We start from the raw sequence: 14,844 nt of genomic DNA, 5'->3' as shown, positions 1-14,844 counted from the left end.
TCACCACGACGGGAACTCCAGATGCCCACTCTTACCACTGTTTTGGATGTCCTAGCCTAGCAATCAGAGAAGAAAAAAAGTTTTTTTTTTAATTGGCATGGAAACATAAAAGATCCCAAACAGCCAAAGAAATCTTGAGAAAGAAGGACTCTCACTCCCTGACTTCAGACTATAATACAAAGCTACAGTTATCCAAATAGTATGGTACCGTCACAAAAAAATAAATATAGGTCAATGGTACAGGATAGAAAGTCCAGAAATAAACCCACACACTGATGGTCAATTAATCCATGACAAAGAAGGCAAGACTATATAATGGAGAAAAGTCAGTCTCCTCAATAAGTGGTACCAGGAAAATTTGACAGCCACATGTAAAAGAATGAAGTTAGAATATTCTCTAACACCATATACAAAAATGAACTCAAAATGGATTAAGGAGCTAAATGTAAGACCAAATACTATAAAACTTTGAGAGGAAAATGTAGGCAGAACATACTTGGACATAAATCACAGTAATATATTTTTTTTTGGATCCAGCTCCTAGAGTAATGGAAACAAAAGCAAAAATTAACAAAAAGAACCTAATTAAAGTCTTTTGCACAGCAAAGGAAACCATAGACAAAATGAAAAGACAACCTATGGACTGGGAGAAAATATTTGAAAACTCTGCTACTGACAAGAGATTAATCTCCAAAATATATAAACGTCATTCAGTTTAATATCCAGACAAACAATCAAAAAATGGGCAGAAGATCTAAAGAAACATTTCTCTAAAGAAGATACACATATGGCCAAGAGGCACATGAAAAAATGCTCAACATTGGTAATTACCATTAAATGCAAATCAAAACTACAATGAGGTATCATCTCACATCAGTGAGATGTAAAAGTTATTTACCAGTTTGTAAATAAGTTCACTGTATTTTTTTTTTTAGATTCTGCATATTATTGATATTTGTCTTTGTCTGCCTTATTTCACTTAGTACAATAATTTCTAGGTCCATCCATGTTGCTGAAAATGGCATTATTTCATTCTTTTTTATGGCTGAGTAATATTTCATTTTATATTTATGTACCACATCTTCTTTATCCATTCCTCTGTTGATAGACATTTAGGCTACTTCCATTTCTTGGCTACTGTAAATAGCTCTGCAATGAACACTGGGGTGTATGTATTTTTTTTTTTAGGGCCACAAGTGTGGCACATGGAAGTTCCCAGGTGAGGAGTCAAATTGGAGTTGCAGCTGCCGGCCTACACCCCAGTCAGAGCAATGCCAGATCTGAGCCACTTCTGTGAACTATACCACAACTCATGGCAATGCCAGATCCTTAACCCACTGATTGTAGCCAGGGATAGAACCTGCATCCTCATGGATACTAGTCAGGTTCTTTACCACTGAGCCAGCATGGGAACTCTGCATGTATCTTTTTTTAAAATAACTCAATGAATTTTATTACATTTATAGTTGTACAATGATTATTACCACCCAATTTTGTAGTATTTCCATCCCAAACCTCCAGCCCATCCCCCACCCCCAAGTTTTTCAAAGTCTGAGTCAGTATCTGTTCTGCAAAGAAGTTCATTGCAGTCCTTTTTTTTAAATTCCACATGTCAGTGATAGCATATGATGTTTGTGTCTCACTGTCTAACTTCACTTAGCATAATTTCTAGGTCCATCCATGTTGCTGCAAATGTCCTTATTTCTTTCATTTTTTATGACTAATATTCCATTGTGTATATGTACCACTTCTTCTTTATCCACTCCTCTTTCGATGGACACTTAGATTGTTTCCATGTCTTGACTATTTTTTATAGCGCTGCAATGAACATTGGAGTACATGTGTCTTTGTGAGTCATGGTTTTCTCTAAATGGATGCCCAGGAGTGGGATTGCTGGATCAAATGGTAATTCTATTTTTAGTGTTTTGAGGAATCTCCATACTGTTTTTCATAGTGGTTGCACCAATTTACATTCCCACCAACAGTGTAAGAGGGTTTCCTTTTCTCCACACCTTCTCCAGCATTTATTTTGTAGATTTATTATGATGGCCATTTTGGCTGGTGTAAGGTGGTACCTCATGGTGCTTTTGATTTGCGTTTCTCTAATAATTAGTGATACTGAACATCTTTTCATGTGTTTTTTGGTGTAATTAGGTCCCTTTTGTTTATTTTTGTTTTTATTGACTTTACTCTAGGAGGTGGATCTGAGAAGATATTGCTGTGGTTTATGTCAGGGAGGGTTTGGCCTATGTTTTCCTCTAAGAGTTTTATAGTGTCTGGTCTTATATTTAGGTCTTTAATCCATTTGAGGTTTTTTTTGTGTATGGTATTAGGGAGTGTTCTAATTTCATTCTTTTCCATGTGGCTGTCCAGTTTTCCCAGCACCATTTATTGAAGGGACTGTCTTTTCTCCACAATATATTCTTCCCTCCTTTGTCATAGATTAGTTGACTGTAGGTGCGTGGGTTTAATTCTGGCTTTCTATCCTGTTCCACTGATCTGTATTTCTGTCTTTGTGTCAGTACCATATGGTTTTGAATACTGTAGCTTTATAGTATAGTGTGAAGTCAGACAGCCTGATTCTTCCAGCTACATTTTTCTTTCTCAGGATGGCTTTGGCTATTCTGGGTCTTTTGTGCTTTCAAAGAAACTTTAAAGACATTTTGTTCTAATTCTGTGAAAAGTGTCCTTGGTACTTTAATAGGGATGCATATATCTTTTTGAATTTCCTTTGGATAGATGCCCAGGAGTGGGATTGCAGGATCAACTTCATTTTTAGTTTTAAGGGACCTCTATTGGTTATGTTTTCCATAGTGGTTGCACCAATTTACATTTCTACTAACAGTGTAGAAGGTTCCCTTTTCTCCATACCACCTCCAGCATGTTATTTGTAGACTTTCTTTTTCTTTTTCTTTTTTTTTTTTTGCTTTTTAGGGCCGCACCTGTGGCATATGGAGTTTTCCAGGCTAGGGGTCTAATCGGAGCTACAGCTGGCAGCCTACATCATAGCCACAGCAAGGCGGGATCTGAGCCACATCTGCAACCTACACCACAGCTCACAGCAATGCCAGATCCTTAACCCACTGAGCAAGGCCAGGGATTGAACCCTCATGGTTCCTAGTTGGATTCACTTCCACTGCACCACTATGGGAGTTCCTTGTAGACATTTTAATGATGGTCATTCTGACCATTCTGAGGTGGTACCTCACTGCAGTTTTGATTTGCTTTTCCCTAACAATTAGCAATACTGACCATCTTTTCATGTGATTGTTGGCCATCTGTCTGTCTTCTTTGAAGAAATGTCTATTTGCCCATTTTTTGATTGGGTTATTTGGTTTTTTGATATTGAGCTTATAGTTACCATTCCACTGCATCCTTTCCTGCAGCTGACTCCCAGCTTCTCAGTATCTCTTAGTTAAAAAAGGACTTGAACTAGCTGTTTGCCTCAACTATGGTTATTTTTTGGTACCGATGTCCACAGTGTGCCCTTGAATAAAGTGCCCATAACTATCACCTGAAGTGAGGGACAAGGAGAAAAGACACAGGGTATAAATGCCTCCATGCGTGCAGTGCCTTTAGCAGGGGCTATGGGTGTGGCAGTTTCCTTAGAATTAGAGAGGGTTGTGGCACACACCATGATTCTCCAATATGATGCAAAGATAAGGTCCTTTATATCCAGGCTGCCAGACCTTCTGATGATGCGGGCACCTTGGTGGGAGATCCAGGTATGAGAAAGTGCGGGAGAATTTACACCCGTTCAATATCTATGGCCATTTGTATAGTAAGGAGATAGAAAGCTTCTGGAAAGAACAATGATGTGGATTCCCTGATTTCACAAGAGTTAAACCCCAGGATTCCTGATAAAATAAAAAGCCAGGCAAAGCAACTGATTGAGCCCAAGCTCCTCTGAGTCCAAGGACTTGAAGATTCAAGATTCTCTCAGCCTTAACCAAAGCTACTGCTCTCCAGAGGCACCAGACAGCTTTGCACAAAGCACTCTCCTTTGTGTTGGTTAGTCCTACTCAAAACTTCAGTGACAATTTGTCAAGTTTAGGCACTAATTTTCTGGCTCTGACTGTACCCAATCCATGTTTTATATGGATTATGACCAAATTCTGCATCCAGGCACCTACCTCAACATATATGATCCAACAAAACATAAGTAAACTACGTCTAACTTGGTAAGATTTGTTCACATACATTCCCAACATGACATGTGATTGCTCCCAAATTATGTAAATGAGCATGTATTAAAATATTGAAATTTAACCTTATTATTAACTAATAAGTAATGACAAATGAATTAGAAAGTATTACAATTAGAATTCCTGCTATGGCACAGTGGGTTAAGAATCCAACTGCAGGAGTTCGGGTCATGGCAGTGGGTTCCATACACAAAAAAATTATTACCATTATTGGGTACTTTATTATTTTTTACTCATTTATTTATTTTTTGGCCGCACCTGTGGCATATGAAAGTCCCTGGGTCAGGGACTAAATCCGAGCCACAGCCGCAACCTATGGCAACACCAGATCCTTTAACCCCTACCTGTGCAGCAACCTAAGCTGTTGAAGTTGGATTCTTAACCCACTGTGCCACAATGGGAACTCCTATTGGGAACTTTCTATATTATTTTATTCCATATTTACAACCAACCCTATGAGGTACCATTATCTCCATTGTGCACTGAAAGGAACCAAGGCTCAGTACAATTAGGTGGCTTGCTCAAGGTCCCCAGATAGTAGGTAAAAAGGAAAGGCTTTAACCCAGGTTTTGTCTGATTGCAAAGCCCAGTCTTTTCACTACATGATGCTGCTTCCTGAGAGAGGGTTTATTTATTTGTTTATTTTTTGGCTGTGCCCACAGCATGCAGAAGTTCCTGGGCCAGGGATTGAACCTGCCTTACAGCAGTAGCCAGAACCACAGCAGTGACATCAGATCTTTAACCTACTGAGCCATTAGGGAACTCCCTGAGAGTGTTTATATGAGTGAGAAGAGTTGATAAATGTTGACTAACTCAACTTTGTAAAATGAGTTTGACTAACATTTTAATTTTATTTTCAGGAGTGGCCCAATAAGGGTGTATGTACTTGGTCAACATTATAGGCATAATCTAGAGTCTCCAGAGGTGCCTTAAAGAACATTTTTAAATACACACACACACATACAACATTAGAAATGATTTAAAAAAAATCAGATTTTAACTCGAGCAGATGATTACAGTTAACCTTTACTGTTCCTTAAAAACGAATTTTCTAAAATATTAGTAAATCTCATTTTTAGCTCTGTTTTGAAGTGTTGATACCAGTGAAGTAACCTTTTTCGTCTTTGAATCTTTTCTTGTAAAATTATAGTCTTCTCCTTTTCTAAAATAGCAGGAAGTTCCTTCCAGTTCTTAATAAAGATAAAGGGAGCATTCATGGACTTGAGTAACTGTAGAGGTGCATTATAGTAAACAGATGTATTTCCATAGCAGCCAGAGGTCATTACATCTTCTACCACAGGAATGGAGCCATAGGAGCAAGCCTCATATATTCTATAACACTCTGTATTTACTCCTGCTGGGCATAATGTAAGATCACTCTGAAGCAAAGCATCTTGATAATTCTTAAGGCTTTCATTTGTTTCTTGAGGCTGCCACCTAGAAAATCAGAAAAATAACTGTAGTTTTCACTTTACTAGGCACATCTTTTGTGGAGGAAAATATTTTATCTTTTAAAGTCAGTTACAAGAAATGGGAAACACATTACAGAGATGACAGGCAGAAGAGATAAATAAAATCTTGCTCAAATAGATTTCTTGAAAATACTGAAGAATTTGAGAAGTTTATAGCTACACAGTTTTGTAAAATCTAGTGGTCAATTTCTAAAGGAACGTTAAATCAGTCAAAATTTTGTGAGTGCTAGGTCTTCTCTCTCTACCTCCCATCCAAATTCCTGCCCTAATGGTGCTTATATCCTAGTTCTAGTGGTATTAAGTTGGTAAATTATTTAGAGGGTATTAAGTGTTGTATGGAAAAACAAAGAGAAGTGCGGAGGGAGTTTCTGGCAGGAGAGTATTGCAACTGTAAGTAGGTGATCAAGGAGCATCCCACTGCTGGGGCATCTGAGAGTGGAGCCATAGGTGAGGAAGCAAACCATGCAGCTATCTGGTGAGTGGACAGAGCATATAGCAAGTATAAAGGCCAGGAGATGGCATGTGCCTGGCATGTTCAAGGGACATCAAGGAAGCCAGGGTGGCGAAAGCAGGTCAACAGAAGGGGAGAAGTGTAGAAGATGAGGTCAGAGCACCCCGTCATGCAGAGTTTTGGTCATGGGGTGGCCGACTTCATCTATATTTCATCTGAATCAGTCTGGCTGCTGTGTTGAGAATAGACTGTATGGGGCAAGGATAGAAGCTGAGAGATTAGGAGTTCCCGTCGTGGCACAGTGGTTAACGAATACGACTAGGAACCATGAGGTTGCGGGTTTGATCCCTGGCCTTGCTCAGTGGGTTAAGGATCTGGCGTTGCCATGAGCTGTGGTGTAGGCTGCAGACGTAGCTTGGATCCTGTGTTGCTATGGCTCTGGCATAGGCCGGTGGCTACAGCTCCGATTTGACCCCTAGCCTGGGAACCTCCATATGCCGAGGGAGCAGCAAGAATGGCAAAAAGACAAAAAAAAAAAAAAAAAAAAGAAGAAGAAGCTGAGAGATTAGTTAGAAAGATACTGTTATGTTCTCTGCTGACAATTCCTGTTGTCTCAGTGAAATAAGCAGTAGAGTCATAAGGGAGAGTAGCTGGGAAGAGAGAAGAAGGTATGAAACATTCTTCTAGGAGAGTGGGAGAATACATGGACAAGGAAAATGGATGAATGCTGGATACCTGAGGGTCAAGGTCATATACTTGAAGTGAGATCAACTGGTACCTTTCTCCAAGTGTGCTTGGCTGCATGGGTAGAGGTACGGAGTAGATAAGCAAGCTGGATCTAACCAGAGGTTAGGTTTGCCAAGGAACTAGGGAGCCAAATGTACTTGTCCTCATGATTGACTGTAAAACTTTTTTTTAAAAATTTCTTTTATTTAATTTTTTTATTGTTATTTCCCCAATACAGTTTTTTTTCTACTGTACATTGTGGTGATGCAGTTACACATACATGTATACATTCATGCATAATTTTTATAATAGTCTAAAATGATCAGTAAAGAACCCAATGCACCTCCTTCAAGCCAGAATCGAACCAGAGACCTAAGGATCTACAGTCCTCTGCTCTACCAGCTGAGCTATTGAAGGGTGCACTGACTGTAAAACTTAAATGAGGTAAAGAAGAAAGTGAAGATGTGAGTGAAGGATAATGAAAAGTAGTAGGAACAGTGGATTGTATATCTAGCTAAATTGCTGAAGTCAGATTACTACAAGGGATGAAGTGGAATGATAGAAAATGACAGTTAGAGAGAGAAATGCTGGAACTTGAGATCTGCAGTACGCATAATCATAATGCCTAAGAAATGAACATGACAGTGAATGGCTGAGGTCAAGCAGAGACGGAGATTACTGGAAGAGAGGAAGTGAAGGAACTCTAAGACCAAGGTGGTGGAAAGATCAACTGTATCGAATTGGGCATCATTAAGAATGAGGCTGGGGAGTTCCCGTCATGGCTCAGTGGTTAACGAATCCAACTAGGAACCATGAGGTTGCGGGTTTGATCCCTGGCCTTGCTCAGTGGGTTAAGGATCTGGCATTGCCATGAGGTGCAGTGTAGGTCACAGACGCAGCTCAGATCCTGAGTTACTGTGGCGGCTATAGCTCTGATTCGACCCCTAGCCTGGGAACCTCCATATGCCACAGGTGTGGCCCTAGCAAAGGCAAAAAGGCAAAAAGGCAAAAAGGCAAAAAGGCAAAAAAAAAAAAAAAAAGAATGAGGCTAGAGAAATGTCACAGTGAGAATGTGCCAGCAACTAAACTCTTCAAAGAATTAAGGGGATAAACCCAAAGGTTAGTACAGAATTTCAAAAAGAAAGAGTAATGGACAGTTTGTCTGCTGGTATGAGATACAGAAGTAGAGATTTTAGGGATGGAAAAAGGAGAACGGTCTGGAAGCAGCAATGAGAAGTAATAAGAACAGCCACTTCACCTACTGGCTCAAAGGCAGGCAAGGAATATCCAGAATAATTCTGTTGCCACGGTAAACTTCACTATTTTGCTCTTACTTGTTCCATCCTAGGCACACTGTCCCTTGTTCTTCACACATGGTAAGCACGCTCCTGCCTTAGACCTTTGCATTTGCTCTTCCCTCTGCCTGAACAACTAACTCTTCTCCCAAATAGACATAAGGCTCACTCCTACGTCTTCTTTAGACCTGTGCTTAAATTAATGTACCCTTCTCTTTGCTTGGCTATACTAAAATAACAAATGCTCCACTTCTGATTCCTAGTCCTCTCTACATTCCTCCTCTGCTCAAATTTTTTTTACATGGTATTTATTATCTTTTGACACACAATATATTTTACTGGCTTGTCTCCTCCAACAAGCATTTAAGTTCTGAGAAGGCAGAGACTCTTTTGACTGTTTTATTCATTGCTGTATCCTTTCATGGCTAAAGTAGTTTTTGGCTTATAGCAGTTGCTTCATAAATATTTTCTGACAGAATGGATATAATACGATTACACTTCCAATAGTGTAAAAGCAATGCAGTTAGACTTCCTTTTTTTTTATTTCTTTGCCTACTTTATTGACTATTTTGACATTTTTATGCCCAATTTATCTATTTATGCTTTCTTTTTTATTTCTATGACTGATCTATCTATCATCTATTTATATTGGCTTTTTTTGGGGGGGTATTTCTATGCCTGATTTATTTATTTACTTGTTAGTTTCCAAATCTTTTTTTTTTTTGCTGAATGATTCTTTAAATTCACAGTGTTTTATAATTTTCAAGTTTCACACATATAATTGCATATAATCACATAATAACGTCTTTCCCCCCCTCATCCTTAAGTTGCCTCTCCTCTTCCCTCTCCTCACTGGTAACTACTAGTTTGTTCTCTGTATCTGTGAGTCTGCTTCTTTTTTTTTTTTTTTTTTTTTTTTGGTATATACTCAGGAGTTGAACTGCTAGGTCATATATGGTGGTTCAATTTTTCAGTTTTTGGAAAAATATCTACACTGTTTTCCACAGTGGCTAGACCAATTTATATTCCGACCAACAGTGCCCTTTTCTCCATATCCTTGCCAACATTTCTTATCTGTGTTGTTTTTGATGACATCCATTCTGACAGGTAGGAGGTGATATCTCATTGTGGCTCTGATTTGTATTTCCCTGATGTTGAGTATCTTTTTATGTGCCAGTTGGCCATCAGCATTTCCTCTTTGGAAAAAATGTCTATTCAGTTCTTCTGCCCATTTTTAAATCAGGTTGTTTGTTTTTTTGATGTCGCATTGTATGAGCTGTTTATATATATTTAATATTAACCTTTATTGGTCATATCACTTGCAAATATCTTCTCCCATTCAGTAGGTTGTCTTTTTGTTCTCTCAATGGTTTCCTGTGCTGTAAAAAAACTTTTAAGTTTAACTAGGTCCTATTTGTTTATCTTCACTTTTGTTTCCTTTGATTTAGGAGACATCTAAAAAATACTGCTGTGATTTAGTCAAAGAGCATCCTGTCTATGTTTTCCTCTAGGAGTGTTTGTTTATTCTTTTTCAGCTACATCTGTGGCACATGGAAATTCCTGGGCAAAGCACTGAATCCAAGCCACAGCCTATTCCACAACTACAGCATTGTTGGATCTCTAACGCACTGAATTGGGCCAGGGATTGTGTCTCAGGAACAACAATGGGTCCTTAATGTGCTGCACCAGAGGGGGAGCCCTTCATCTAAGAGTTTTATAGTATCTGGTGTTACAGTTTGGTCTTTAATCCACTTTGGGTTTATTTTTGCATATAGTGTTAGAGAATTTTTTTTTTTTTTTTTTGGTCTTTTTAGGGCCGCATCCATGGCACATGGACGTTCCCAGGCTAGGGGTCGAACTGGAGCTGTAGCTGCTGGGTTATGCCACAGCCATACCAGATCTGAGCTGCGTCTGTGACCTATACCACAACTCATGGCAACACCAGATTCTTAACCCAAGGCCAGGGGTCGAACCTGTGTCTTCATGAATACCAGTCAGATTCACTTCCACCGAGCCACGATGGGAACTCTAAGAATGTTCCAATTTCATGCTTTTACATGCAGCTGTCCAGTTTTCCCAGCACCACTTTTTGAAGAGACTGTCTTTTCTCTGTTACATATTGTCTACTCGGTCATAGATTAATTGACCATAAGTGCATGGATTTATTTCTGGGCTCTCTATTCTGTTCCATTGATCGATGTGTCTGTTTTTATGCCAGATGACTTTGGATTTGTAGTATAGTCTGAAGACAGGGAGCATGATTCCTTTAACTCCATTCTTCTTTCTCAAGCTTGTATTGGCTATTTTGAATCTTTTGTATTTTCATACAAATTTTAAAATGATTTATTCTATGAAAAATGCCATTGGTATTTTGATAGGGATTTCATTGAATATACTCTGCCTTGGGTAGTATGGTCATTTTAACAATATTAATTCTTCTGATCTAAGAACAAAGTATATCTTTCCATCTTTTTTAGTCTTCAATTTCTTTCATAAGTGTCTCATAGTTTTCCGAGTACAGGTCTTTTGCCTCCTTAGGTAGGTTTATTCCTAAGTATTTTATTCTTTTTGAAGAGACATTACATGAAATTGTTTCCTTAATTTCTCTTTCTGATCTTTCACTGTTAGTGTATAGAAATGCAACAGGTTTCTGCGTATTTATTTTGTATCCTGCAACTTTACCAATTTCACTGATGAGCTCTATTAGTTTTCTGGTGGTGTCTTTAGGATTTTCTATGTATAGTATCATGTCATCTGCAAATAGTTTTACTTCTTCCTTTCTAATTGGATTCCTTTTGTTCCTTTTTCTTTTCTGATTGCTGTGACTAGGACTTCCAAAACTATGCTGAGTAAAAGTGGTGAGAGTGGGCATCCTTGTCTTGTTTCTGATCTCAGAGAAAATACTTTCAGTTTTTCACTATTGAGTATGATATTATCTGTGGGTTTGTCATGTATGGCCTTTATTATGTTGAGGTATGTTCCTATACCCACTTTCTGGAGAGTTTTCATCATAAATGGGTACTGAACTTTGTCAAAAGTTTTTTCTGCATCTACTGAAATGACCATATGTATTTTATTCCTCACTTTCTTAATGTGGTATATCACATTGATTGATTTGTGGATACTGAAAAATGACTGAATGTTTGGGATAAGTTCCACTTGATCATGGTGTATGATCCTTTCAACATATTGTGGATTTGGTTTGCTAATATTTTATTAAAGATTTTTGCATCTATGTTTATCAGTGATATTGGCCTGTAATTTTCTTTGTCTTTTTCTTTTTGTTATATCTTTGGTTTTGGGATCAGGGTGATGGTGGCCTCATGGAATGAGTTTGGAAGCGTTCCTTTCTCTGCAAGCTTTTTTGAATAGTTTCAGAAGGGCAGGTGTCAACTCTTCCCTAAATGTTTGGCACAATTCACCTGTAAAGCCATCTGGTCCTGGCTTTACAGGTTGGGAGTTTACAGGTTGGGAGTTTTTAAATTACTGATTCAATTTCACTACTGTAATCAGCTTGTTCCTGATTTATATTCCTTCCTGGTTCAGGTTTGAGAGATAGTACTTTTCTAAGAATTTGTCCATGTCTTATATGTTGTCCATTTTATTGTCATATAGTTATTCATAGCAATCTTTTTATTTGTGCAGTGTCAGTTGTAGCTTTTCTTTTCTTTTCTGCCACACTCACAGCATTTAGAAGTTCCTGGGCCAGGGATCAAATCTGAGCTGCAGCTGTGACCTACACCATAGCCATAGCAATGCTGGATCCTTAACCCACTACACCAGGCCAGGGATCAAACCCGTGCTACAGCAGAGATAATGTTGGATCCTTAACCCACTGCACCACAGCAGGAACTCTTTCTTTTTCATTTCTGATTTTGTTGGTCTATACCCTTTTCCTTTTTTCCCTTGATGAGTCTGGCTAAAGTTTTATTGATTTTGTTTACCTTGCCAAAGAACAGGGTTTTAGTTTCATTGGTCTTTTCTATTGTTTTATGTTACTGATCTCTTAACTTCGTATACATTTAAAAATCCTCCATTTGTATACTCCACCCTTCACAATTACTGGCTTTGGTATAATATTTTACATCTAATTGTTCTGTATATCCCTTAGTAGCTTATTGTGAATATAGATAATTCTAACACTTTTGTCTTTTAACAAAAGACTAGCTTTGTGTGTGAATAATTTCCTACTTTTCCTGTATATTTGTCTTTACTTTTTCTTTCTTTTTTTTTTTTTTTTTTTGGCTGCATCCATGGTATATGGAAGTTCCCAGGCTAGGCATCAAATTGGAGCTACAGCTGCCAGTCTATACCATAACCACAGCAACGCTGGCTCTGAGCCGCATCTGCAACCCACACCACAGCTCATGGCAATGCCAGATTGTTAACCCACTGAGCAAGGCCAGGGATTGAACCTGCATCCTTATGGATACTAGATTCATTTCTGCTGTGCCACAGTGGGAATTCCTACTTCTTCGTTTTGTAATTTTCTTGTTTTTAGTTGTGGTCTTTTATATTTTCACCTAAAGAAGTTCCTTTAACATCTGCTGTAAAGCTGATTTAGTGGTACCATACTCTTTTAGTTTTTGCTTGTCTATAAAGCTCTTGATCACTCCATCAAATCTGAATGAGAGCCTTGCTAGATAGAGTATTCCTGGTTCTAGTAGAATCAGGCTTTCTACAAGAGAGTATCTGTTCCAATTAATGTATTTCTAGATCTAAAAGAACTTTTATAAGTACTAATTCTCTGATGACTCTATTTTACACATGAAACTTCATTTGTTTATTTAAAAATAAAGTGAATGATCCCCAAATTTCTTCAGTCCATGAACACCTGTTTCATGATTACCATGCAAAAGATGGAAGAAAGTTAACCCTATTAAATCCATCCATCCATCCATCCCTCCATCCATCCATCCATCCACTCCCTACTTATCCTAACCTACTTTATGTAAAATCCTGTTAGATCTGGGGATTCAAAGAAGAACAGTACATGGCCTCTGTCCTCTGGGTAGTGTCAGGTTCCTCAAGGTGTGAGGAGTATGGCAATTCAGTCTTAGAACACTGAACTAGGTTTGCTGAACATCTCAGAGATGAACCTAAGACCCACTCTATGTTCAAGTCTGTCTAACAAATATTATTCAGGAAATCTGAGCAACTGACATGTATATGATAGTTACTTGCATTCCTCTTTAAGATGGACTATATATTCTCCCTATTATTAACGTATACAACTCAGTTTCTTTGCGGCTTTACTAAACATTACTAATGTATCTTCTAGGGAAAGACTGGTATTAATGGAGTTAAAAATGTCTGTGGAAACTTGTGCTACCACATAAAGCAACTCTCAGATTGGAGATAAAATGGATGAATCAAGTAAACATAGAACTTACTGCTCTCTTGCTGAAACCCAACAAAGCTTATCATTTCCGTCTTGTTTCAAAATGTTCATTAGCACTTGTCTGGATGAATTTTCATAAACAGTTCCAAAGAAATTACATAAGTATGGTCTTTCATTATGAAGCATTGACCAACTCGCCTCTACCACGGGAAAATTTCTGTATCTATAAAAATAAATATATATGAGTTAACAATCTATGACAATAAAATTGGTAAAATTTCCATAATCCAACATCTAAGGTAGCAGGATGATGTACGGAAAAGAGATTTAAAATATGATTTTCTAGAATTTCCCACTGTAGCTCAGCAGGTTAAGAACCCAACTAGTATCCTGGCCTCCCTCAGTGGGTTAAGGATCTGGCTTTGCTGCAAACCACAGCACAGGTTGCAGATACACCTCAGATCTGGTGTTGCTGTGGCCATGGCATAGGTCAGCAGATGCAGCTCTGATTTGACCCCTAGCCTGGGAACTTCCATATGCCACAGGTGCAGCCCTTAAAAGGCAAAAAAAAAAAAAAAAAAATTTCCAAACCCCAAACTATAACTTTCCAAGCTTACTTTGAAAAAGTTCTTGAATCCACTCATTAAAAAAAAATTCTCACACTGCTATCTTTTAGAAAATTGCCATAGAGATTATGAATCTGAAGTGATTTGATTTTTATGTTCATCAACTTCCATTACTTACCTATAGTTATAAGGCAGACTGAATTTAAGACCTTCAAAGTATAAAGAATCTTCTACATTCATAATAACCATGATTTAATTAGTATTTTAGCCAGGTGATGAAAAGACTGCAGAGTATATACTGCTACAGCGAAGAACTCTAACTTCAAAGGCTTCTCAAGTAGATAAAACAAAACAAAAAAACCCCAAAACCCAAAACAAGAACAACAAAAACAAGAGAGGCCTGTTGCAACTGTCCCACTATTCTAGGCATTTGGAAATGACAGACATCAAAATACAAGCCTGGGGAGTCCCCGCTGTGGCAGAGGGGAAATTAATTCGACTCGTATCCATGAGGAGATGGGTTTGATCCCTAGCCTCGCTCAGTGAGTCAGGGGTCCGGGGTTGCTGTGAGCTGTGGTGTGGGTCGCAGATGCAGCTCAGATCTTGAGTTGCTGTGGCTGTGGCGTAGGCCATTAGCTGTAGCTCCGATTCGACCTCTAACCTGGGAACCTCCATGTGCCATGAGTGTGGCCCTAAAAAACAAAAAAGAAAAAAAAAATAGTGCCTAAACTACAACCTTCACTTAACAGCAAAGCTTTATGTAAAGCCTGTAACAGGTTTTCTCAATC

General features: G+C 38.4%; 1 protein-coding gene and 1 non-coding gene across 7 annotated transcripts in view; both read right to left on the bottom strand.

Annotated features, from left to right (window-relative positions):
• Positions 1 to 5,213: 5,213 nt before the first annotated feature.
• Positions 5,214 to 14,844, bottom strand: part of RXYLT1 (ribitol xylosyltransferase 1) — a 28,656-nt gene continuing 19,025 nt past the window's right edge. For 4 of the 6 annotated variants that reach the window (XR_014803488.1, XR_014803489.1, XM_001926980.7 and 1 more), the window contains 2 exons: positions 13,543 to 13,713; positions 5,214 to 5,642 (listed from right to left, as the gene is read on the bottom strand). Coding sequence is in view for 3 of the 6 variants with exons in the window: in XM_001926980.7 (XP_001927015.4) it covers positions 5,225 to 5,642; positions 13,543 to 13,713 (589 nt within the window). In the remaining 3 variants the exon portion in view is untranslated. Of the gene's footprint in view, positions 5,643 to 10,951; positions 12,002 to 13,542; positions 13,714 to 14,844 lie in introns of those variants that run through there. The other 2 variants (XM_084956250.1, XR_014803487.1) reach the window with 2 other exon arrangements.
• On the bottom strand, positions 7,199 to 7,271 carry TRNAY-GUA (transfer RNA tyrosine (anticodon GUA)). Its single transcript has one exon. It is a non-coding gene; the product is annotated as a tRNA-Tyr (tRNA).

Source organism: Sus scrofa, chromosome 5 (assembly GCF_054392235.1).
Source record: "Sus scrofa isolate SSC_HxYL_T2T_F1_AM1 chromosome 5, Sscrofa_HxYL_maternal_Yorkshire_Landrace_v2.0, whole genome shotgun sequence".
In the NCBI taxonomy this organism is placed as follows: Eukaryota; Metazoa; Chordata; class Mammalia; order Artiodactyla; family Suidae; genus Sus; species Sus scrofa.
The sequence above is the reverse complement of the archived record's forward strand: the minus strand, read 5'-3'. Positions and strand labels throughout refer to the sequence as shown.